At 39.5% G+C, this 23,706-nt stretch overlaps 1 protein-coding gene across 2 annotated transcripts in view; it reads left to right on the top strand.

Annotated features, from left to right (window-relative positions):
- SEMA3F (semaphorin 3F) overlaps positions 1–20,792 on the top strand; it is a 50,668-nt gene extending 29,876 nt beyond the window's left edge. Inside the window, exons 3-19 of one of the 2 annotated variants that reach the window (XM_053468883.1) lie at positions 664–824; positions 2,166–2,228; positions 2,736–2,855; positions 4,565–4,654; positions 6,191–6,284; positions 7,222–7,341; positions 7,464–7,603; positions 8,339–8,453; positions 8,561–8,630; positions 8,727–8,871; positions 9,139–9,361; positions 9,638–9,726; positions 13,588–13,629; positions 16,533–16,690; positions 16,783–16,850; positions 17,752–17,885; positions 18,252–20,792. In XM_053468883.1, coding sequence (XP_053324858.1) covers positions 664–824; positions 2,166–2,228; positions 2,736–2,855; positions 4,565–4,654; positions 6,191–6,284; positions 7,222–7,341; positions 7,464–7,603; positions 8,339–8,453; positions 8,561–8,630; positions 8,727–8,871; positions 9,139–9,361; positions 9,638–9,726; positions 13,588–13,629; positions 16,533–16,690; positions 16,783–16,850; positions 17,752–17,885; positions 18,252–18,653 — 2,234 coding nt within the window. In that variant the 3' untranslated portion in view covers positions 18,654–20,792. The remainder of the gene's footprint in view (positions 1–663; positions 825–2,165; positions 2,229–2,735; positions 2,856–4,564; positions 4,655–6,190; positions 6,285–7,221; positions 7,342–7,463; positions 7,604–8,338; positions 8,454–8,560; positions 8,631–8,726; positions 8,872–9,138; positions 9,362–9,637; positions 9,727–13,587; positions 13,630–16,532; positions 16,691–16,782; positions 16,851–17,751; positions 17,886–18,251) is intronic. The other variant, XM_053468884.1, reaches the window with a different exon arrangement.
- Positions 20,793–23,706: the final 2,914 nt, after the last annotated feature.

Genomic DNA, 23,706 nt, shown 5'->3' with positions numbered 1-23,706 from the left:
GTTTCTTTCTCACATATGCTCAGGGTCTGATCCCAGAGAATTCTGGTTCTGTTGTGCAATGTCGGGCTCCAGACACGTATGACTCTTTCATAAGCTGTTTGATTCCACAAGCTTTGTAGTTCTTTCAGACGTTGGCTAAAGGTGGCAAGCTCGATTCCCTTCTGCTTGTTCCTAAATGGCCCATGAGCCTGCTTAGCTAATTTAATTAGACAAGTCCTGCTTTCTAAGGTCATTCTGCATCCATTAAACTTTTAATTAACCCCTGAGCGCTTCATGCACCTGTATACAGCTCTTGGCACTACGGCCCCTGGATTAACCTCTGTTAAAAATCTCCTGCACTCCTAATTACCTCCCATATCTCAGTTAAAATATTAAAAATATCAGTTTGCTCGGTTTGCTGTACCCAACAAACTAAATCACCATACTCCCTAAAATACCTGCTTCACCTTATTTCCATTTCCATCATCTTAACCTTGTTGCATACCTTCTGGTTTATCAACAATCACCTCTTTGCCATGTTTTACAACCCATTGCCTCCCCAGGTCTGTATTATTTTATGGTATCCTCGGGTAAAAGTGATATCTGCTAATATTAGCTTAACCCCTTCACACCTTTTATGATCTGTTACATCAAGTAACATTTAACCCCCTGCTCTCTTTGCAGAATTGAAAGCTTCTGGCACCGCTCACTTCTTGAGCTTCCTGCTCAATACAACAGATTATCGAATTCTGCTAAAAGACGAGGATCATGATCGAATGTATGTGGGGAGCAAAGACTTCATTCTGTCACTTGACCTACAGGATATCAACCGCGAGCCACTCATTGTAAGTACCATTGTTATCTATTGTTCTCCTTCCAGTGTTCCACTGATGCATAAATGTAGATAACTACATTATTCCTTTTAGATAAAGGCTTTTGATCATTTTCAGACATCTCCCCAAGAATGCAGGAAATATACATGCAATTAACAAATACTGCTCCTTCAATCTACTTTAAATCCGTTTCAACCTTTAAGGGATGTTTTTAAATTGAAGTCTTCATAATCCTGATATGCATGAGGGAGCGCATGAATTAGAAGCACTGTACCTGTGAGACTTTTTCTTAGTTGGCTTTGTTAATACAGATATTACTTTATTCCTAATCATTGTATTTCTATTCAAAACAATGGTGTTTTGACAACAAATAGTACAAAAAGCTAAGTGAGAAATAGAAAGCGGTTTGAGCAAAATGGAAAAGCAAGTGACTGTAGGAAGGATAGGAGTTGGGGGTAATGGCAAGGAGATGAACAGAATGGAACAGAGGAAAGAAAGGTGGGCTTTACTTGTTCCAATGGCTGCCTGCACTATGGGGGAAAAATACTGTGGAAAGTAAGAAAAATTAACTGCAGCTGCACGGTAAGTAGAAATGCTCACATCTTATAAAACAACATAGTTTACCTGATGAAGCTTTGGGGTTTAACACATTGAGCAGAGTGTTGGAGTCTAACTGGGAATTTGTAACATCCCATATTGATAGGTAGTTGACATTCATGCAGTACGTTGATTAACTTTGGGAGACTGAATATTGGGAACCTGTACTTAGGTTTTCTATCATCAATTTATTTCCTCTTCTCTGATTTATTAGATCAGTTCAGATCAGTTTAGTTCAGATTTCTTTAGGTGGTCTTAAGTTTGCTAGGCTGCCCTTTTATATCTATTTTACAATCTCACTGACTTGACAGACTATTTTTTGCCGTAATTCTACTTACGGTGTGCTTATCTGGGCCACACCGTAGGTGTGCTAGTGTGTGTCTGCTGTGTTATATATTTGAGTCTTCACAGTGGAGTTAATGGCAGAAAAAAAAAATGTTGCCTTCATCTGGAACATCTACAATAAAGCTTAAAAACCCTATGCCGATAACCTAGATTTCATTTAAAAACAAAATAAACTGGATTGTGCGGGGTTTCATAAAGTGGAGCTACTTCTGACGGAAACTGTTGGAAATCATTATTCACTGAGAAAATCTAATTCTTTGCCGGTTTTGAATCATTCCACAAGAAACATTTAAATTGACTATTTAATCCTGAAGAAGCCCAGTTGGAGTAAAGTATTGTTATATGCTGTGTCTAAGGTGTCTCTTGTAAACCGTGTATAACCATTCCCTGCCGGGTTCTCTGTATCTGCAGATTCACTGGCCAGCATCCCCGCAGAGGATAGAAGAGTGCGTGTTATCTGGGAAAGACAGCAATGTGAGTTTGGTACCTCATTCGCAGTACGGAACAGACTACACTCCAGATACAATCGCTGTGAAAATCAGCAGAACGGCAAGGAATAGAATTTCACATTCCAAAAGAGCAGCCCTTCTGAGTCTACAAGCTGCAAACATGAATACCCATCTCTACGCTGGGTGGTTACAGACCCATTTATACTCATGCAAACATTTACAGAATCACTACACACACTAATGGATACACATGGTGTCAACATAATGCCTACAAACAGCAACCAATATATCTGGTGTGTAGCCAACACAGGGCTCTATACAGGACATAGATTCAGTCCTTACATTTTAAATAACAAACCTCAAATAGATCACTGAAACAGGAGAAATAACGGCTGTTTTTTTCTTTTTTTTTTCTTTTTCATCTTGCATTCTTCTTTTCTTACTCTCACTGACCAACCTCTTAATCTGTTCTATTTCCCTTCAATGCAATTTCTTCCTACCTTCTTTCTTAACCCTTTGCTAATTTATATAGGGGGAATGTGGCAACTTTATTCGTCTGATCCAGCCATGGAATAGGACTCATCTATACGTTTGCGGCACTGGAGCATATAACCCAGTGTGCACCTATATCAACCGTGGGCGCAAAGCACAGGTATCACAACACAACAAATTATACTACCCAACCAAAGTAAAAATACCTAATACCAAAGGGTGTCCACAATATCCGCCATTGGAAAGTATTCACAGAATAATCTAGACAGAAGCATCTCTTTGCTTCACGATGCAGAGAACAGGTTTGATACTTAGCTTGGTTTGGAATTGGGTTAATTGAGCAAAGCGTTGCAGATTTTTCTTGCAGCGGCCAATATAATGAGATTATTTCGTAACACTCAAAAGGTTAGCATTTTAAAAATGACGGTGAAGGGGATGATTGTCTGTAAGTCTTTGATTGCTGCTTTAGCATTTATGTAGTGCTGGTGAAGCCCTGTAAGAGCATATGGAGAGGGAGACAGGGAGAAATAATCTAGCCCTAGAAGCTGGAAGCAATGAAACAGGATTAGATGCCATTGACAAAATCATTTCTTTTCAACATTATACTATTGAAAAGGAAAGGTTTTGATTAGGTTGATTGCCATAAAAAACATATTTTTTTTAAACATTCACAAATATATATGGTCATATATATTTCTGTTGGTTGGCTCAAAGTTTAGAAAGCACTTCTACTGAAAGCCTGTTTTACTACTACTTTCAACTTACATAAAAATGACCTTGTGTGATGTCAGAAACAGTCATACATAATGTTATGTAAATGGAGTGCCACAAACAGACTTCTGAGTTTTCAGCTTTTGATCTATCCATCATTCTAAAGCCAAGTAAAATGTACTAGTACAGGAAGGTAGACATTAAAAGCTACATGGATTTACACGCTTTAAGGGAGCAGTATAAGGCTGCTGTCTAGGCACTAAACGAGGAGCTGGAAATTCTATCTCCCCAATTTCATTATACATTATCAAGGGCAAACCCTAGTGAGCTTCTTTTGCAAGATCTAAGCTGCTCAGGTATAATGCATAGGAAATGTAAGAGATTTCTTAAAACTTTCCTCATTCCTGCAAAAGAAGCTGAGCTGGCCCTGTATAATGTATTGATACAACAGCGTGAAGGTTCAAATACAGGATTAATGCACATAAAATGTGACGAGCCTGTGGGAGGTGAACACGAGTTCTTTATGAGCTTCTGGAAATATAAAGCATAAAACAACGTTGGGTTTGTAGAACAAGGTATTGTTGTGGGCTTATGAACAGGTGCTGCGGCCTTAATGAGGCAGGTTTAGGGTAACTATCTATGTTAATGAGAGGGAGCAATGTGAGGAACGTGTCTCAGAAAGTTTTTGGAAACCAGTGTAAAATAGGTGAGTAGTTAAGAAAATAATATAGAGCCAAAGGTTCAGCTTAATTATCATTCAGAATCTGGTCACTTGCTTTGCACACATTTGTTGGCATGTTACATTCATTCTGTCTACACCAACATTACTCAATTGCTCATTCGTGTGTAACTATCACCTGTTGAAACTTGTGCTGCATGAATGTCCTGTGTCCTGTTACCAGTAGAACACTCTTCTCTGTGTGCATGTTTCTGTATAACGTGTACGTTACATGTCTATGCGCGTTATAATTAAGTTACAAAGAACTGCATCCAAACTAACACCCAGGATTAGGCACAACAAAAAAACTCCATCTGTGTCCCTGTGTGTCCATCATTTGTGTCATGTGTCACACCTATTTTTCTGGCAGTGTCCCACTCCTCGCCTCCTCATCGACCTACTTTTAGGTCTAACTTTTATTGCCATGCTCCTCTTCCCAGGCCTCAGAGCTGAATCACACAGCACCCCCCGGAGGACGAGGGAGCAGAGCTGCTGATTCCCTGCTCAGCCCAGCACCAGCAGAGCACAAGGTGGGGCCACTCCCAGGGGCTATGGAGCCCCCTTTCCCCATCCTAACAACTGGGGAATGACAGCATTAAACTCTCCCCTAACCCATATAAAACATAAGTCTATGGGTGTCTCAAAGCATTACAACAACTACATATGGAGACGCAAACTCATCATTATCATAAATAATGACCTACAGATTTAGGCTACTTGCCAACCTTACATGCAATACCATCAACCAGGCCACAGCTCCTAGATGGCAACAGGTTGCATAAACCAATTATAAATGGTCACCATTAATACACACTGTAGACTGCCATCTGCCACTCCACTTTACCTCACATTACACCATATTTTGGGTCAGCAAGTCTGTAATCTACTGTGAACCCTGGACAATGAACTGATTTCCAGTCAACCTTTCAGGAGAAGCCAACTTCTAGCTGATTTCACAGGAAGAAGTTAATTCTGAGGCAATTCACAAATCACCTGGCTCTGAACTTCCATTTTCAAAATGATCCACGTATACATGCTAGAATACCCCAAGGGTATCAAGGCACAGTCTATGTAACTGCCACTGCCTACAGAATGTTGTGAACTCCTATACTTCCAAGAAGTAATCCGTTTTTGAGTATAATGAGTATAATGTTTTGTATAGACACAGTAATCTTTTGCTGGATCGCAGTAACACTGGTCTCCAACTTGTAAACCCCATGCCTTACAATCAATTAAGACAGAGATAACTGATATCTAATCTTACATAATATACACAACCCTTTTCAACAAGCACAATGATACTACAGGGCCTTCCTACCAAAAACCCACCAGTGCTGACACAACAATCGTGGGGCATGTGGTCTCTCAACAGTAATAGGGTTTGTCAATACCTACAGTTGAATCATCCTCACCCATAATAATCTGTCATGGCTCATTGCTTAAATAGCTGCATCCTACAAGATGTTTACTGTTTCAGCTTCCAGTCCTCTGTTGCACTGGATTAAAAGCATTATAAGATGTCTAAACCCTGTCGCAACCATTACCAACATGCCCCTTTTCACGCAAGACATACTGGTTGGTCTCAAACCAACATTTGCTTTATCCAAGAGAATGAGTGAGAGTGCAGTCACCTTGGTGCAACCATGCATGAGCCTCTTCTTTAGATTGTAAGCTCTGCAGAGCAGGGGCTAATCTTATATATATGTGTGCCAAATGAGCTACTGGTTGCAGAATAGAATATTTTTTATTTGATGTACATCAGCAGTGCAAATGTCTTCAAGTGGCTTTTTTTGTCCTGGTTTACGACTACTGGTCCCAATACAGTTAACCCTCTATGACCAACTACAAGACAACTACTTTCTTAAACAATTCTTCAGAATTTATGGAACACCACTGTGCTTTTGTAATAGTTTCAGAGATATGATGTACAGTTCATGGCATACATCTCAGAATTCCTGGAAAGATGGGGATTTGCCAGTTCTGTGTGGTCATACATCCACTATGGACCTGGTAGGTCTTCTTGTTTTTTGTTACTTATGTCTTTGTCTCTCTTCTGCAATCCACAGGACTATGTATTTTACCTGGAGCCAGATCGCGTGGAGTCAGGAAAGGGAAAATGTGCTTATGATCCAAAGCTGGACAGTGTGTCTGCTCTCATCAGTAAGTGATGATCACCTTACATAACCGATTGATTGCCTACTCCATGTTTGTTTTAGCAGCTTAAGGGTTTAGTAAATTACTTCATTACTCTGCTCCTGCACTGAGTGGTAATCCTGCAATATTCATGTATTCGGTATGCGGTAGATACTTTACACTGCTTTCAGAAATGTGGGCCTGTGCTTATTAAAGGGGATAGTCTCCCTAAATGCAGAAATGTATTTGTGCCAGCATGGCATACAGTTATTTTAGAATTATTGCCCTCTTCTCTATTGAGATATTTTAGGACTGAAGGGTTAATGAACACACACTGCCCTGAAGCAGCTGCCAGACTTGGATAGGGGTATAGAAGGAAAGACTGCCAGATCTACTAATCTGCTGCCCCCCTTGATAGACCCCCATGTGACCCCCCCAATCCTGCCCCCACCTGAGGAGCTTTCCTTACAATCCGAGGTCGAGACTCTCTAATTAATCAGGAGCAGCTGCCGGGCTAAGAGCCAACAAGATAAGCGTCACTCACATTGCATACTACGGCATAACGCTGTGATGAGCATTACTCAGAGCTGGCCAAAGCATGCAAGAGAGCACAACACCAATAATTTCAGCTAATGATTTCCAGTACCTATCCATAGTCCCTTGGGCTATAGAGAGCCTCAACTATTCCTGTACTAACCCGCATTATGTCATGGTATTCCAACCTTCCGGCTGTTTCCATACTGTCCATTCTCTTCACATATGTTGCCTTACAAAATACATGAAGTTTTTTTTGTGCTAGTGGAAGTCTGTTCATAACCCTTCACTCATGGTGTCAGTGGAGGTGCTATTTGCCAAGCTTAGCAGGTTTCAGGGTATATAGTCTGTTCTTACTCCACTATATCAAGAATGTGTTTTGTGCCACCTTGCAGTTTTCCACCCGTTCTCATTATCTTATACCCCACAGATGAGGAGCTGTACTCTGGAGTGTATATAGATTTCATGGGGACAGATGCTGCCATCTTCCGAGCAATGGGCAAGCAAGCAGCTATGAGAACGGACCAATACAACTCCCGCTGGCTCAATGGTGGGTATGGCATGGACACAAAACACTTCCTGCCACGTCATCCTGATACAAATTAAGAGTTTACAGTTTTTTGATAGGTCACCAACTTGTGTGCTAACACTAAGAATACCCTTTGTCTGCAGACCCAACGTTTGTCCATGCGCAGCTGATCCCAGATAGTGCAGAACGTAATGACGACAAATTATATTTCTTCTTCCGTGAGAAATCTACAGATGCACCACATAGTCCCACTATATATTCCAGAATTGGGCGTGTTTGCTTGGTAAGTAACATACTGATTAATCCTCGGTATTCCTACACAGAATCTCTTGTTGTAGCTCTTCTTTCGTGATACTTAAAAGGCTCCTCAATACCAGGAAACACCATTAATAGTGCTACACCCCCCCCCCCACAAAAAATACATTGTCCTTTAGAAAAACAAGAGCTTAAACTCCTCTCTTGACATTCTGAGATTCTGAGAGGAAAGGCTTAAGGGTGTATACTCAAAACCGGTGAGTTTGGAGTTTAATAGCAAAAGTCTGAGAGACTTATGCATAAATTATGAAGTGCTAGCTATTTTGAGCTTGTCCTGCAAGAAGGCCTGACCTAAATCATCTAAGTCATAGCTAAATCAATGACACTTCAGGAATGCCATCTCACTGCATTAAGTGCCAAATCGCAACTGCTTGCCAGATAAACTCTCCAGAGTTGGCACCTCATGATGTCTAATAAATAATTCATATTTCTCTTCCATACCAATGCACTAACCATATGCCACACATTGATACGGCTTCACCACAACCTGAAATCTTAACAGATAACGCCTCAAACCTGCATACTGGGGCTTATTCTCTTTATTCCTTTGCGCCAATTTCCTTCCGTACAGTACACACACATACACTGTTCCCCTGTACAAAACAGCTCCTCCATTCCTAAGCGCTTTACTGCTCCAGCCAGTTGCAGTCCTTCACATACTTCTTCCACTCATTTCATGAAATACATTTACTTCTGTCTGTAGAATGATGATGGGGGTCATTGCTGCCTGGTTAATAAATGGAGCACATTCCTGAAAGCTCGGCTCATATGCTCTGTACCTGGAGAAGATGGAATTGAAACTCACTTTGATGAATTACGTAAGTTAATGGACAGAGAAAGAGGGCAGTGGAAGTGGAGTCAGCGTTGAGGAATTTTATTTCTTTCATGGTCAATGTCTCCTAATCATTGCTTGTCTGTCCCACAGAGGATGTCTTCATCCAGCAGACACAAGACAATAAAAACCCAGTAATCTACGCCGTCTTTTCTTCCTCTGGGTGAGTAGCATATCATTTTCTATCAACTATTCATCTGAGTTTCCAGCATATTGCTTCTTTCAAATCATTGCAATCTGTTCTCTCTCTTCTGTCTAGATCTGTGTTCAAGGGATCAGCAGTGTGCGTATACTCCATGGCTGACATCCGAATGGTATTTAATGGACCATTTGCCCATAAGGAGGGACCCAATTACCAATGGATGCCGTATACAGGGAAGATTCCGTATCCCCGTCCTGGCACGGTGAGAACCATTCTACTCTTTTAAGCCCCAGTATCTTCCTCTTCTACTTCTACATTATAACATTAAACTTAAACTCACAAGCAACAAAATGTAATGCCCAAGTAATTACAATAGTCTGGATGAATGACAAATAACCCATTTTAAACATGTATGGGCATGTATCTCAACTTTAAATACTCACATATCCTTTCACCCTAAGCATTGCACATGGAACAAATATTTCCTTTCTAATTACATATTGCTAATAATATTTTTATAATTCCTCAGTGTCCTGGTGGCACCTTTACTCCTTCCATGAAGTCAACCAAAGATTACCCAGATGAAGTGATAAACTTCATGCGAACACACCCAGTTATGTACAACCCTGTGTATCCAGTACACCGTCAACCACTGCTGGTGCGCACCAATGTCAACTACCGATTCACCACGATTGCCGTGGACCAGGTTGATGCCTCTGATGGTCGATACGAGGTGCTATTCTTGGGAACAGGTACTATTGAATATCCTTACATATCCTTGAACGTAAACTAGTCATTTTTTGTTGTTGTAAATAGTACACACCATCCCCTCTGGTAGCAAATGAGGTAAATTACAATGAGAGCCACACTGATGTACGTGTGTACATGCATATATATATATATATATATATATATACCAGCAAATAATATATCCTAAGCATAGATATTGGTGTTGCCATCGCGCTATGTGGCTATACACTGTGTTTTTTGCTCAACTCACATTTCTCTGCCTTCTGATAACCTTTTAGATCAAGGAACTGTGCAGAAAGTAATTGTTCTTCCCAAAGATGACTTAGAAACAGAAGAACTCATCCTTGAAGAAGTAGAGGTGTTCAAGGTAAGACCATTCAGACTCATTCCACCACAAAATGGATTTTTGCTTAGCTCTGTTAATAATAGGAAGTAGCTGTGTGTTTAAATGCAGGTCATCTTTAATGTTAAATGGACCCTGGAAACAGCTTCTGCTGGTAGAGCCCTGAGGCAGGGCCTGTCACGGCCAGTAGAGAAAGAATTGACTTTTGAAGATGACTGACAGGAAATATAGCTAAAGGGTGATTGGCTTAAAAAAACGAAGGGAAATGTAGTATATCGGAGTTATCCTTGCTTACAGATAACTGTGGCATTTAATAAATGGAGGAGACTGCAGCACAGTCCAAGATGTATTTAACATTCTATATTTGGGATCAGGTTATACATTTGCAGGGACCCTTTTAGACCGCAGTAGCTGAGTCTTAATTAAACCTTACAGAAAAAAACAGTCCTAGAAACAGGACATGGAAAAATGACAGCAATATTATCTTAAATATAACTCATTAGTGCTATACTGTCTTTAAAAAGATTAATTCATGAAAATGGTATGGGTGTCTAACCAGACCGCGTTTCCGAACGAACCGACTCTCACCAACGTCTTTTACTTACCTGCTATATCCTAATGCTTCATGCCCCACATAGCCTTTTATAACTTCAGAAAACATTATACAATTCACGCTTACATAGACGACACATCCACAATCGAAAAAGGTTTTCAAAAGCAAAGAAGCTTTATAACTAGGAATATGCATCCACATACCAATTTAAACCATCTCAGGGCTGTGCTGTTGCAAGTAACTGAGTTGTAGTTACACATTTTGTAAACCTATTTTACTGGGGCAAAATATCCCTTTAAAAATAGGTAAAGAATCTAAGTTATAAGCCCTTTCTACTATGATTTACAGCCCGAATTTACATTAATTGATACTCTTCCATTTATTACCTTTAGTTAATCAAACTGCTGTTTTATACTTACTGGTTCCACAGAGGTGACATAACACATTTAACAGTCGTATATACTTACTGCTCAAGGACAATTTTCTGCTGCATCTCTTCTTCGTCTTCTTCTCATGGATAAATTCCTTTTCTAAAGCATTCATCTATCATTAGAAAACACAACATCAGTCTGAAATCATATATATTCTCTTGGTGATTCTAGAGAGGTTTACAAGCAATTCCATCAGAAAAAAAGCTACTTTAAGTTTATCAAGGAGGGGAATCACTCCAACAAGACTCAGGAAAGACATCAAGTGATGAGAAAAGCTCTTCACTAATCTCTTCAACCTTATCTCTGGAGAAAAATCACCGCTTGAGAAATAGGCTCTATAAATAACAGATACTTTGGAGTGATTTTGGTCGAACCCTTCATGAATCAAGGTTCATGTAATTTTCTTTTGCTTGTGATAACATAACTGTGTTTGGTACGTTCGGCGCCTACAAAAAGCATTAAGGTACAGAGGAACTTGGTGGGAATACAACATTTTACAATTCGCACAATATTCATGTAGAAACGTACAAGTTGATTACACGATACACAATCTATTCCGGGGCTAGTTAGGCGGCACTTTGATGTGTCACTCAAGCCCCAGAAACTTATACAATCTTGTTCAAATGGTATGAGCATTGATGTTTCACGCCACTCACAATGCAGTCTTCCTCACCACTCATACTTCCAGTCAGGTTGTTTTCTATTCTTATCCTGGTACTCGTTGAATGTAAGTTAACCTCAGCCTTATATCAAGTCGAAACACGTCTACACAACTTCTTAATGTATATACAGGAGCGGCACATTTTGAGGTCCGTTTAGCAGATAGTGCCTGCAGAACTGTACATAGGTGATGACATATTCCATTACTGGTGGGTTTCTTAGAAGTAACACCTTATTATGGTAGCTGTTACTGAAAATGGATGAAAGCCGTCAAGAGGCTCTTTGCCTGAAGGTAATAACATCTCAATATTGTGATTAGGAACTCTCAGGGACTGACACAGAGTCTTTACATTTCAGCATGAAGGTCACAAAGTCTACATCTGACACCTACATATTTTACTTCAGGGACAGCAACAAGTAACTCCAGCTGCTCGCCCCACTCCCATGACTACATGGCACTATATCTATGGCAGTAGTCTAAGAACTGGCTGTGGGTAATGGGAGTTAATCAGAGAGAACTATTGGCTGCCCATGTTCTGCAGTATTCTGATAATATTCTTAATACATCCTTACTGTAATCCCGGAGGTCACTCAGCTAACCCTGTCTCCAATACAATAACACGTTTTTCATGACAGCTGATATTAGCCCAATTTGGCTACTTTTTTAATTATGACATTTCATTACCCTCTCAGCCGCTTTACTAATGGGGGTGACTCTGCTGACTTCTATTCCTCCAGCTATACACAGCAGGTTTAATAAGTTCTTGCGTCCCTCTACCTCCCTCACCTTCTGTGAGACATCTTTACTGCTCTTCGCGGGAGAAAATTACTGAGGGGAGGGCGCGAGGCATTATGGATCATGTAGTCTATCCGAAGCAGCCAATGTGATTCAACCGGCACACAGAACTACATTTCCCAGAATGCCTTGTCGTATTTATTCCTCAGACAGTTGCAGTTCGGCCTTATGGGCTCCGCGTGCGTTTGTAATCGTGCTGCGGAACATTTTAAGTGGTGCAACGTGGACGAGCTATAGAGTTAAAAAGTATTCTAACATAACATAATCGTTATATATCTATATATATCTTTCTGTCACTTTTCTCATATACACAGGAAAGCTGTAACTTGCATTACTAGTCCTGATCTTTAAGTCTCTGTCAAAATGTAGTTTCTGCCTATTTGTTATATTTAATTTAATGTCTGCATCATACATTTTATTCACAGTGAATACTTTTATATATTACTTTTCTAGTGTATAAGTCTATGTAGTTATATATTTTAGACTGTGCTCACCATCTGTTGCTTAAAAGGTTAAGTCTCTTTAGTGCGGATAGCTTGGTAAATACCTAAAATAATTTAGCCACTAACCCCCCAAAAAGGGGGTGCAAAGTTTGTGAGAAGTTATAAGTATTTTTTTCTATTTTCGCACCAAACATTAGTTGAGTTTATATACAGCGTTAATAGTGCGATCAACCAAGTTGATATTTTTATGATGTGTTTATAACTCCTGTTAGTGCCTCCTTTATATGTAAATTGTATGTTCACTATATGAAGGAAACGGTAACATTGCAATAAGGACAAACAAGTTGTCTCAGTTTGTCCTTTCTCATATTATTATACCCTATAACTGTAAGGACTGTAAGAAGCTCTGCGTAAACTGTCGGTGCTATACAAATAAAATATAATAATAATGCCCCCTTAACACTGGGAAAATGACGCAATGGCCAATGGGTAATGGGTCCTGATGCCAAAGTCAAGCTTAATCAACCAATGGTGGGAAAAACTACAACTGGTCTTAATAAAGAAATTTTAAGACTTTTACTTCCTGAGGCTTTTCCTGAGATTTTAGTCATTATCTTTAATAAAATAATAAAACGTTTATGTAACCAATATCTGGCCTGTAGGCATTATTAATGTAATAGTAACATGTGTAACATCAGTCATCACGAACACAAGAAAGGGCTAAATTAAATCATGCCGAGGAGAGAGGAGGTTACCAAGAGTAACTTTACTCCCAGCATTGGAGAGATTTAGTGTCTTTTATGTAAATATTGTTTTAAGTTACATTATGGTTGGGGATGGGAGATTCCCTTTTAAATCCACTTTCATATCTGGGAAGGTGACAATTTCCGTCTAGACTGAGCCTAGGCAAATAACTCTTGTTCACTCCCCAGCAGAGTTGGCCTTTGTTTTAATTCCTTGTCTCCCCTTCCAATATTATTTACAGTGTTTTCTGTCTCTCAGGTGCCGGCGCCTATCAAATCCATGAAGATTTCGTCTAAGCGAGTAAGTAACTGACTGGGAGAGGTGAAGGGTAATCTGACCTTTGTATACTGGGAGAGGTCAACTGCTCAGTGACCTCTTAGAATAGAAGAAAGGTTGACTCTAAATGACACCCAGCTATTACATTTACAAGTTGTGTAGGCTCATAAAGGCAATATATCATTATATATTAGCTAGAAAATGAGACGATGTTTAAGGGAAGCATCAGTAAAAATGTAACACTTTTAAAAAAGAGAAAAAATATAAGTAATTATTATGAGATGGCAGATACCTACATTTTCTGAGGACCCTTCAGAAAGCAATGCTGCTCTCACATGTGGAGGGTATTGAGGAGAACATAAGAGTAATTTAATAGCTTTTGCTCCAGGACTGAGTCTGACTGCCCAATGTGTCCTCAATGAGCTTCTGGGCACACTGGCATTTGCTTAAAGGATCGAGATCAATGCAGTAAGTGATATCTTGAATAGAGTGAATGCAGGTGATCTTTATGATGTCTTTTCATGATGTCACTAAGACTACGTGTTTTACAATTGGTGGAAAGTATTCTAGTTTCCTGTGTCTACATGAAAACGTGTATTTAAATACTATATTCAGAAACGATTTTGTAAAGCTACTCTCAGTGATTTTTGACTAAAGCAGTAGAAGACCTATTTCACATATGTCATGTAAATATGTTTCCCATAGATCACAATTGGAAAACCTCCCATTAGCCTCATACAAACTAGAGATGGGCTACCACTCCCATCACCCTAGATGACAGGCTAGGAATTTTGAGAAACATAGGCAAGAGTACCTTGAAACCAGCAGTTTGCCCATCCCTGCATTACAATTTGTACTAATCACTAACAAAACTCAACTTCAAAGAGAAGCCATTTAAAAGTGTCTTTCTATACAACTAACAATTTTGGCACAGATTAGCACTAGAGGTTTATAGCTGCATTGATCCCATAGAACTGCATACCTTGCATACCTGTCACGCAAGGTATTATGTTACATAGGTTTTTGATGTTACAGAGGCTCTTTATCCTCAACTATGTTAAGGAAATATCTTGATTGACTGATCATTAAGGTGTATCTGTCACGAAAAAAGACTTTACATCCACCACAGGAGCATTAAACAATGCCCAATGTGTTGTTAATCTTTTTCAATGTTGAACCTGTTTTATTATTTTTAGCAACTTTTTTCATTTTTCAAGCTAGGAAACTCTTTATAATCTTTTTCTGAGGAGCTTATCATCCTCCGCTTCCTTTTAGTGTTTTAAAAAACATTACGAACATTTAAAAAGATAATTGAGTAACCAATCAGGAAGAGCAGGCAGCTGCAAGCGTGGAAATGGCTAAAGCACAAGAGAAAAGTAGCGAAACTGCAGATTTATTATAAAAAAATATTTGGCAACAATAAAAATATGAAGACAATTGGTAGGGATGCACCGAAATGAAAATTTTGGACCGAAACCAAAAATTCAGGATTCACTGGGCCAAAACCGAAAAAAGAAAAAATATAACCACACTTTTATTAAAAGTAAGTAACACACCAAAATTGGACTTAACATGATAGGAGTGTGATTGCGGTTAACAATTTTATATATATATATATATAGTTATTTAGTTTTTCTGTCCAATGTTGATATGTTACTTACTTTTAATAAAAGTGTGGTTAACACACCAAAATGACAATATTATATATATATTTATATATATATATATAAAATTGCTAATAGCAATCACACTCCTATCATGCCCAGGCAGCAGGTACATGCTAGAACCTGAGCATGATAGGAGTGTGATTACACCATGCCATGCTACCCCCCACTTACACATCTATGCTATCACACACACACACACACATTCATTTACTCATTCACAAACATTCATTCACTCATTCATATACCGATTCATTCACAGATACTAATCATTCACAGATACTCATTCATTCTCTTAATCACGCATACTTGCTCATACACCCTCCCCCACAAAATGACCGCATTTGTAGCACCTGTTTTTAGGGAAACCTGTAAAAAGAAAAAGAAAACTCCTGTAATAAATCCAAAACAATCAGTTTTTCTGCCTCCATATGTATAGGACGTGCAAAGTTAAAATGAAATGTGCAGGGGTTAGAGAACTATTGTTATTAAGTGAAGGCAATAATATGACCCACATTTATTGCCCTATCCACAAATGCATTATACCTCTTGCTAATCTGTTTTAATGCTTACATAGACTCCTGGGCTGTCTATTTCACAACCGCTTAGATTTGAGAGCTTAGCACTTGCAGGGTCTGGCCCGCGAAATTATTGTGAGATAGAAAAGTGTTATATTGATTTGGCAATAGCAGGGTTAACAATCACTAATATTTAGGTGTAAATTTTTTATATTACTCACTCGAGATAACAGCTGCCTTTTATTACCCATGGTAGAATAGCAAATGTCTTCCTTTATTAGGCTCAGCTTGCCAATTTTCAGAAAGAAACAGACATTGTAAGCTGAACAAGACAAAGGGCGGAACATTTTGTTACAAAATGCCACACGTTTACCATTGCTTTTATTGCCACACTATTATATAGAATTAAAATTATTGACTTAAATCAAAATTTCACTTATTACAATCATCAAATAAAGCCTTCACAGCCGTAGAGAGCAGGTATTATTATTTCAGGGACTGTAAATGTTCTTCATAAAAAATACATGTTTTGTTAAAGGCAATGTTGGTGCGTATATGATGGAATGCTCATATATATGACTCACGAGTTTTAAACCTTAATGAAAACGTAGCATAACATCAGGTTGGCAATGATATTGCTAGTTAAAACTGGGAAGAGTGCTCCAGTTTAGATTTTAAACTTGGTGGCATTTTACCAATTGGAGATGTTCATCCTGTATAAATCTTTTGTCTTCTTCTTTTACAGCAACAGCTTTACGTGGCATCCATGTCTGGGGTGACGCACCTAGCCCTCCACCGTTGTGATGTTTACGGGGAAGCGTGTGCAGACTGTTGTCTTGCTCGGGACCCATACTGCGCCTGGGATGGAAAAACCTGCTCCCGTTACTCAGCTTCCTCTAAGAGGTAAGGACAGATTATATGTTGGAGTAATTGACTTACTGTTTTAAATGCCCACTCTCTTACCACTCTCTTTGTTTATAACTTGACTTTCACAGACGTAGCAGACGTCAGGATGTGAGACATGGAAACCCCATGAGACAGTGCAGAGGATACAATTCAAACGGTAAGATCTAAAGCAAAACAATCCAACTTAACATGCAATATATGGACAAAAGTATTGGGACACCTGACCGTTACACCAACAGGAACTTTTATGGCATTGCATTCTAAATACATCAACATTAATATGTAGCTGGACCCCCTTTGCATCTATAACAGCTTTCACTCTTCTGGGAAAGCATTTCACAAGATTTTTAAGTGTTTCTGTGGGAATCTTTCCCCATTCCTCCAGTAGAGCATTTGTGAGGTCAGCCACTGATGTTGGATGGGAAGGCCATCTCACAATCTCCGTTCCAGTTCTTTCCAAGCTGTTTGATGGGGTTTTGGTCAGGGCTCTGACACAGAAAAACCATCCCACCATGTCTTTATGGACCTTGCTTTCTGTGCTGGGGAGCTGTCATGCTGGAATAAAAAAGGGCCTTCCCCTGTTCCCACAAAATTGGAAGTATTACATTGTCCTAAGTGTCTTAATATGCTGAAGGGGACAAACCAAGACATTCTGTCCATATATATATATATAAATATATATATATATAAAATCGTGTAAAGAGCTTACACTTAGGGAAGCATCTGGGACAAGTTATTTATTTATTGATACATAGTTTAGGGCAAACTGTGCTTAAGATAACATGATATACCCCCTCTATTACCTTGCATAACTTTCAAACCAAACCATAAAAGTAACAAAAACAAAATCATTTTCTTACAAGGTTTCTTCCTTAATTGGTTTTAGTGATTGTGGAGAGGGGACCCTATATGGTGCATGGTTGGCATCCTAGCATTTTTTTTTACTGGCCACATACATAGTTGGCAATTAATGGAGTTCAAACCATAGAGTTGTGTGCCTCTGTAAAACTTCATCCAACCCTTTCTCAAAGAGTGGTGTCGACTTTTCCATCATGCAGTGAGCAAGAATGGGATGGACGCAGTGCAATATGGAGTGGAGGGCAGTTCAGCTTTTTTGGAATGCCAGCCACGTTCCCCACAGGCCTCTGTCAAATGGATTCTCCAGAAGGACAATAGTGACCGGAAAAAGGAGGTAAGGGTATGCGAGGGATGATCCGATAACAAGCGAGGTGACACATTAGAAGCAGTTGTATTTGTTAATGGGATGGTATAGAGGTAAGAGCTACAGTACAGGTACTGAGTACCTTTCAGGATGTAGTGTATTAAAGTGTCTAGGAAGGGAGCGGCAAGTTAGGAAAGGGAATCATTAATATGTGTGGGCAGTATGGCAGCTAGTATTCGAAGGGTCCATATTGAATAGATGTGTAGTAAGTTGGTACAAAATAATGTGTTAAACGAGAGCTTTAGAACAAAGAATTTCAGAGACTGAGCTTGTTAAATTTATTGTTGTGAATTACATACATCAGGAATGTCTATTAACTCCATTGTGCTCCTATAGATCCGCTCTGAAGGACGTTTCTTGAAAACCGATCAAGGCCTTCTACTGCGCTCTTTGCAACTTGCAGATGCTGGAGTGTACCACTGCACAGCCACAGAGAACAACTTTAAGCACACTGTGATGCGTGTGCGCCTCCATGTTCTGAGTGCTGAGGCAGTCACTGCAGCCCTTCTTCACCCTGATGCCCCTGCTGCTCTTGCCACCAATCCTGCTGGCCCCCCAGGAGCCTATGATGATTTAGTTCAGCTCCTCTCTCAGCCAGAGATGGGACTTATCAACCAGTACTGCCAGGGATACTGGCGCCCTCCAGGCTCTGCTCATAGCGATGCTAAAGACCTTCAGGACCAAAAACGTGCTAGGAACCGGAGAAATCACCCACCCACTGGGGAACTACAAACATGAAAAGGGACATCCATTCCCTTGGACTTATTCTATTCATCTCCTTTTGCCCCAAATGTTTTCTCATCTGCAGACTGATCCCTATTTTATTTTTACCCAACCCCCTTTTTTATATTAAGACAAAAAGCAGAACTATAAATATTAAATAAATATATAAATATATATATATAGACAGATGGTTGCTTGATCCTCCATGGATCTCTCAGACTTTATTTATTGGGGAGCACAAAACTTCCCCACCAACCCTGTCTGGGATGCCATTTGAAGTACAGGGACTTTGTCCTAATTCGGACATATCAGCATGGGGAACAGTTATATCTTGTCACTGGTCTGGAAGCTCAGATTGTTTTCATATTTTTCTGTGTTGGGAGTATTTTCTGAAACTGGCACTAAATATTTCCTGTAGAACTTTGCAACTTTGTCTACTGACCTCAGACGACAGGACCAATAGGATAATATGATTTGTACGTTCCATTACGCATTCTGCAGACCATTGCTCTATGACCACTGTACCATACAGTCTACAGACAGCCTTTCAGTCACCAGACAAGTTATACTGTTTCTACATTTTGCTCTCCAGATCCTCATCACGCCAGTAAATAAATAATTCACCAAGCTTTTGTCTTTGGGGATATAAAATAAACACATATGGGATTAGTCACGTATCTGTAGGAAGCCACCTTTCCCTAAACCTTTCTGTATGTGGTGCCTACATTTTTCCCTGTTTGGACTATACAAAATATTCTACAGGACTTTTCCGGGAAGGAGTGATAAAATAAATGTACTATGGACAAGAATAAGTGCTGACCAGAGGGCTGCATTTTCAGAAAGTTTTTCCTTGGTGATAAACACCACGCTTTGAAATCTTCCATTATTTTATTATGTTACAGAAGAAATATTGATGTAAAATACAATATTTTCAGTGGCCTACCTAAAATTGTCTGCCATTGTGAAAATGTACTGGACATGTAAGTGTTGCATGAGTGAGCGTTTGCACTTTATATAAAAAAATACAGTTGTGTTTTATGGGGCCCAGTGCTTCAAAGATGATGGCATTTGGATTTATATATGTTAGGCATTGGTATACGAGAGAGATGTGTGCAGACATAATAGACAACAAAAGCATTTTTTCTACAAGTCTTCCTTTTTATATGTCATAAGTTAGGATGTTTGTTTCTTTATTCAAATAACAAATAATTTCCCTGAAGTTTGTGTATTAAAAGGGGCGAGGGGCATATACAATATGTAAATAATAAGGGAATATAAAAAGTACATCTCCAGTGTTGGTGATTATGGGGGGGGGCGGAGGTATTTTTTGGTAAACCAGGAAAAAGAACAATAGACTTGCAAGAGTTATTGAAACTGAGAGGTATGTGTCCTTGTGTCCTTGTTTTTGTCAGGGCTGTAACCTCCATGGAGCAGCTGCCTGAGGTGGTGCAAGGTGAGTGGCGCACTTGAGCAATGCCCTTGCCCCTGTCTCTTATGTGACATCAACGAGGGGCTGCACCTCTGGCCTGCCCCTAGGTACGGTTCTGGAGCTAATATGAGATGTATGTGTGCTTTATGACTAGATGACGGATACCTGTTGATGTCTGTAGCTTAAGATATGATAGATACTGGGGCCGGTGACTGTGCATTAGGACATGGCCAAAGGTACCTGGGCTGGCGATTGTGTATCATGGAAAGGAAATGAGAATTATGGAGATATTTCTTCTAATGCCTATGAATTAGCAAGACATGAGAATTACATGTACAAATGTCTCTGTATTAAGAGGAGGTGAGGCGTATCAGGACATGGTGAGAGGTATTTGCACCCCTAATATCTAGATCTAAGGATGAGGAGTAATGTCATTTTCTCTGGTGTTACCCATGTATTAGGAGGGAGTGAAAGGTGTCAGGGGTATGTTTCTAGTAGGAAGATCTGAAATGTGTGTTTTGCGTAAATAGGTAGCTCTCATATTTGTTCCCCCACTCCTTTAGATATTTAGTGGGGAGAGTCTGTATTGTTCATCTGTAAATAGTTGTAAATGAATATGTAACTAAGTTTCTCTCAGAGTATAAATCTGAAATGTGCAGTGAATTCTCTCCTGTGGATGAAGCAGAATATAATAAATACAGTCCTGTTTTACACAATATGATAAATGAGATTACTTAATTACAATATTTGGTCATGTGTTAAATATACTGATTGTGGTGTGGCACATGAATTGTACACGCTGTAAAAATAATCACCCCTACAAGATTTTGCTCCATCTGTGTACCAAACACTGCTTTTAATCTTTACCTGAACAAAAGCCAGAGGCAACAAGGGTGAGGAAACCTATACTGAAGTAGAACAGATGAAAAATCTGATGATTTCCTATACCTGTGTTTATTTAGAGTGGACTGATCTCCTAAAAATAGTTTCTCCCATTGAATACAACTAATACAACGAACTCTTAAAATTATATATTAAAGCTGTGTAAATATATTGCATTGTGAATTAAAACATCTAGTTAGTGCTGAAAATATGGCTATTGTGAGATTTTACGTGTGCAGAACACAGATATTACGGGTAATTGAGGATGGGTTGAGGTGTGCATGGGACAGAACCTGGATGGCTGGATATTAGAGGTATACATGGGACAGAACCTGGATGTCTGGGGATTGGAGGTGTACATGGGGAAGAACGTGGATGTCTGGGATTAGAGATGTACATGGGGAAGACCGTGGATGTCTGGGGATTAGAAATGTACACAATGGAAGACCCTGGGTGTCTGAGGATTGGAGGTGTACATCATGGAAGACCCTGGAAGTCTGGGAATTGGAGATGTACATGGTGGAAGAACCTGGATGCCAGTTCATATTTAGAACAGACAGTATTGTATCAGTCTAATACTCCACATAATTTTCATTAATGTGGTCTGATACAAAAATGTAAAATGACATATTCTGAGGCCTAGTACTAAATGTAGTACAAAAACCATCAAAATCAATGGAATGTTCCTATGAGTTGCTTGACATTTTATTCTTTGCAGTTACAAAACATTAAAATTGTTTAAAAAGAAAGCAGTGACATTGTGCTGTTTTCAATTAAATAAACGTAACCTTTAACAAAACAGGGTCATTAAAGCGTACATTAAAAACAAGGAAAAAACAGCAAGGCAAAGCACGGGACAAGATTGTTAGTTAAGATATGCTGAGTGGAACAGCATCTTTAACCATGCCTGAAGAGTTACATATTGGTTACCTATCTAAACCTGGTGCATTGGGTCAACAGCTTAAATCTAGGGCTGGGGAATGTGGCAAAGATCAGGATATGGACAGGCTCTATTTCTTTGGTGGTCATGCCTTTCACCAGAAGAGAAATCCAACTCACATCACCGGACACTCATTTATATCACTTCCAAAATGATAGAATTTTGCAGCCAATGAGATCTTAATAGCTTACTCAGGCTGCAAATTTGAAACTATCCAGTTCTCACAAACTGTTACCAAGCTACCTCCACTAGCCGTTTATTCAATGCATTACTTTCCTGAGAAAAAAAACTGTATATTTTTAAAATGTTAACATTTTCCAAACTGTACCCCATGGTCTAATTTGACATGGAGATAATATACAGCATATTTACAAATGCTTAAAAAACAGTCAAAACATAATGCTAAATACCGGCAAGTGTACAACTTACCGACCATTTAAAATGTAACACATATTGGGAGCAACCCACATAAACACAATGGATGCAGTATAGATTTAATCCGTGTTTTTAATGAGTTGAGTTTTGTAACCAATTCCCATAGTTCTAGCCCTTAAACCAGAAATGCATATTTTCTCTCATAGAGCACAAAGCATGAAGCACTGCTGGGTTAATTCACTAATGCCCCATGGGAGGTAACTTGTGCTTAATTAAAACAAAGGTCAACAGCAGTTAATTGAATATCTGGCACCACCACAAACCTTAGTACATTTGAGGCAGCAGCCTTGAGATTACAAGGAGCTCTGGAGTCATGGTTTTCTGTACTATAAGCACAAGAATTTGTATAACTTCTGTATCAATGAGTAGAAGAGAAGAGGGATACAGCCTTCGTCATAAAAAAGGGCGCCAAAAAGACCGAAGAACTGTAATATATCAGGCTTGGAGGCAAGATGAGGGACATGGGGTCACAATAATGAGAAAGCTAAGGCGCACATTAGTGGTGATGATCTTTTTGTGAGCATGTAAAAGTGATGTAATAACATAACATCACGTCTGGCTCCATATATCTCTTCTATAAATGGTGTCTGCATTCAAGCTCTGAGGAAGTTTAGGATTCTGAAGAAGGGGCATGAATTTATTAACATTTTACTCAGTTTTCAGAAGATACAGTGGCAAGAAAAATTAAATGAACCCTTTGGAAATACCTGGTTTTCTGCATTAAGTGTTCATACAAATGTGATCTGATCTACATCTAAGTTTAGACAAACCCAATGATGCTCTTTCATCTCTTTATTAATCATACCCATTAAACATTCACAGTGCTGGTGAAAAAAGTAAGTTAACCCTTGGATTTAATAACAGGTCAAACCTCTTTGGGCACCAATAACCTCAGGGAATTTCTTTTGGTAGCTGCGGCTCAGACCTGCACAACGTTCAGGAGACCATTCTTTCTTACAGAACCGCTTAAGCTCAGTCATATTCCTAGGATGTGTGGTGTTGAACGGCTCTCTTGAGGTCATTCCACAGCATCTCTAATAGGTTAAGGTCTAGGCTGTGACTGGGCTGTCACGGTGACCCACAGAGGCTGTGGCTACATGGGGGTAGGTTTGAGTTTGGGAGGGGGCCATGACGGATTCATGGGGAGACTCTTCGCCTGCCTGCCCAGTCCCCACTTATGTCTAAGTCACCCTGTGCTCACATGGCCTGAAACACTCCATGCGCCTGACCAGGACCTAGCCGCAAATCCATGGAACTGTGTGGTTGCTAAGAACCATGGCGATGCCCACTGAGACGACATGGATGTCTGTTGCCCTACCACATTGCTCTTTTGGAGTAATACTGTGCTCGTGTCCGGTCAGAATTAGAGGCCACTCCAAAAG

This window comes from Spea bombifrons, chromosome 6 (genome assembly GCF_027358695.1).
Source record: "Spea bombifrons isolate aSpeBom1 chromosome 6, aSpeBom1.2.pri, whole genome shotgun sequence".
Taxonomy (NCBI): domain Eukaryota; kingdom Metazoa; phylum Chordata; class Amphibia; order Anura; family Pelobatidae; genus Spea; species Spea bombifrons.
This window is presented reverse-complemented; position numbering and strand designations above follow the sequence as displayed.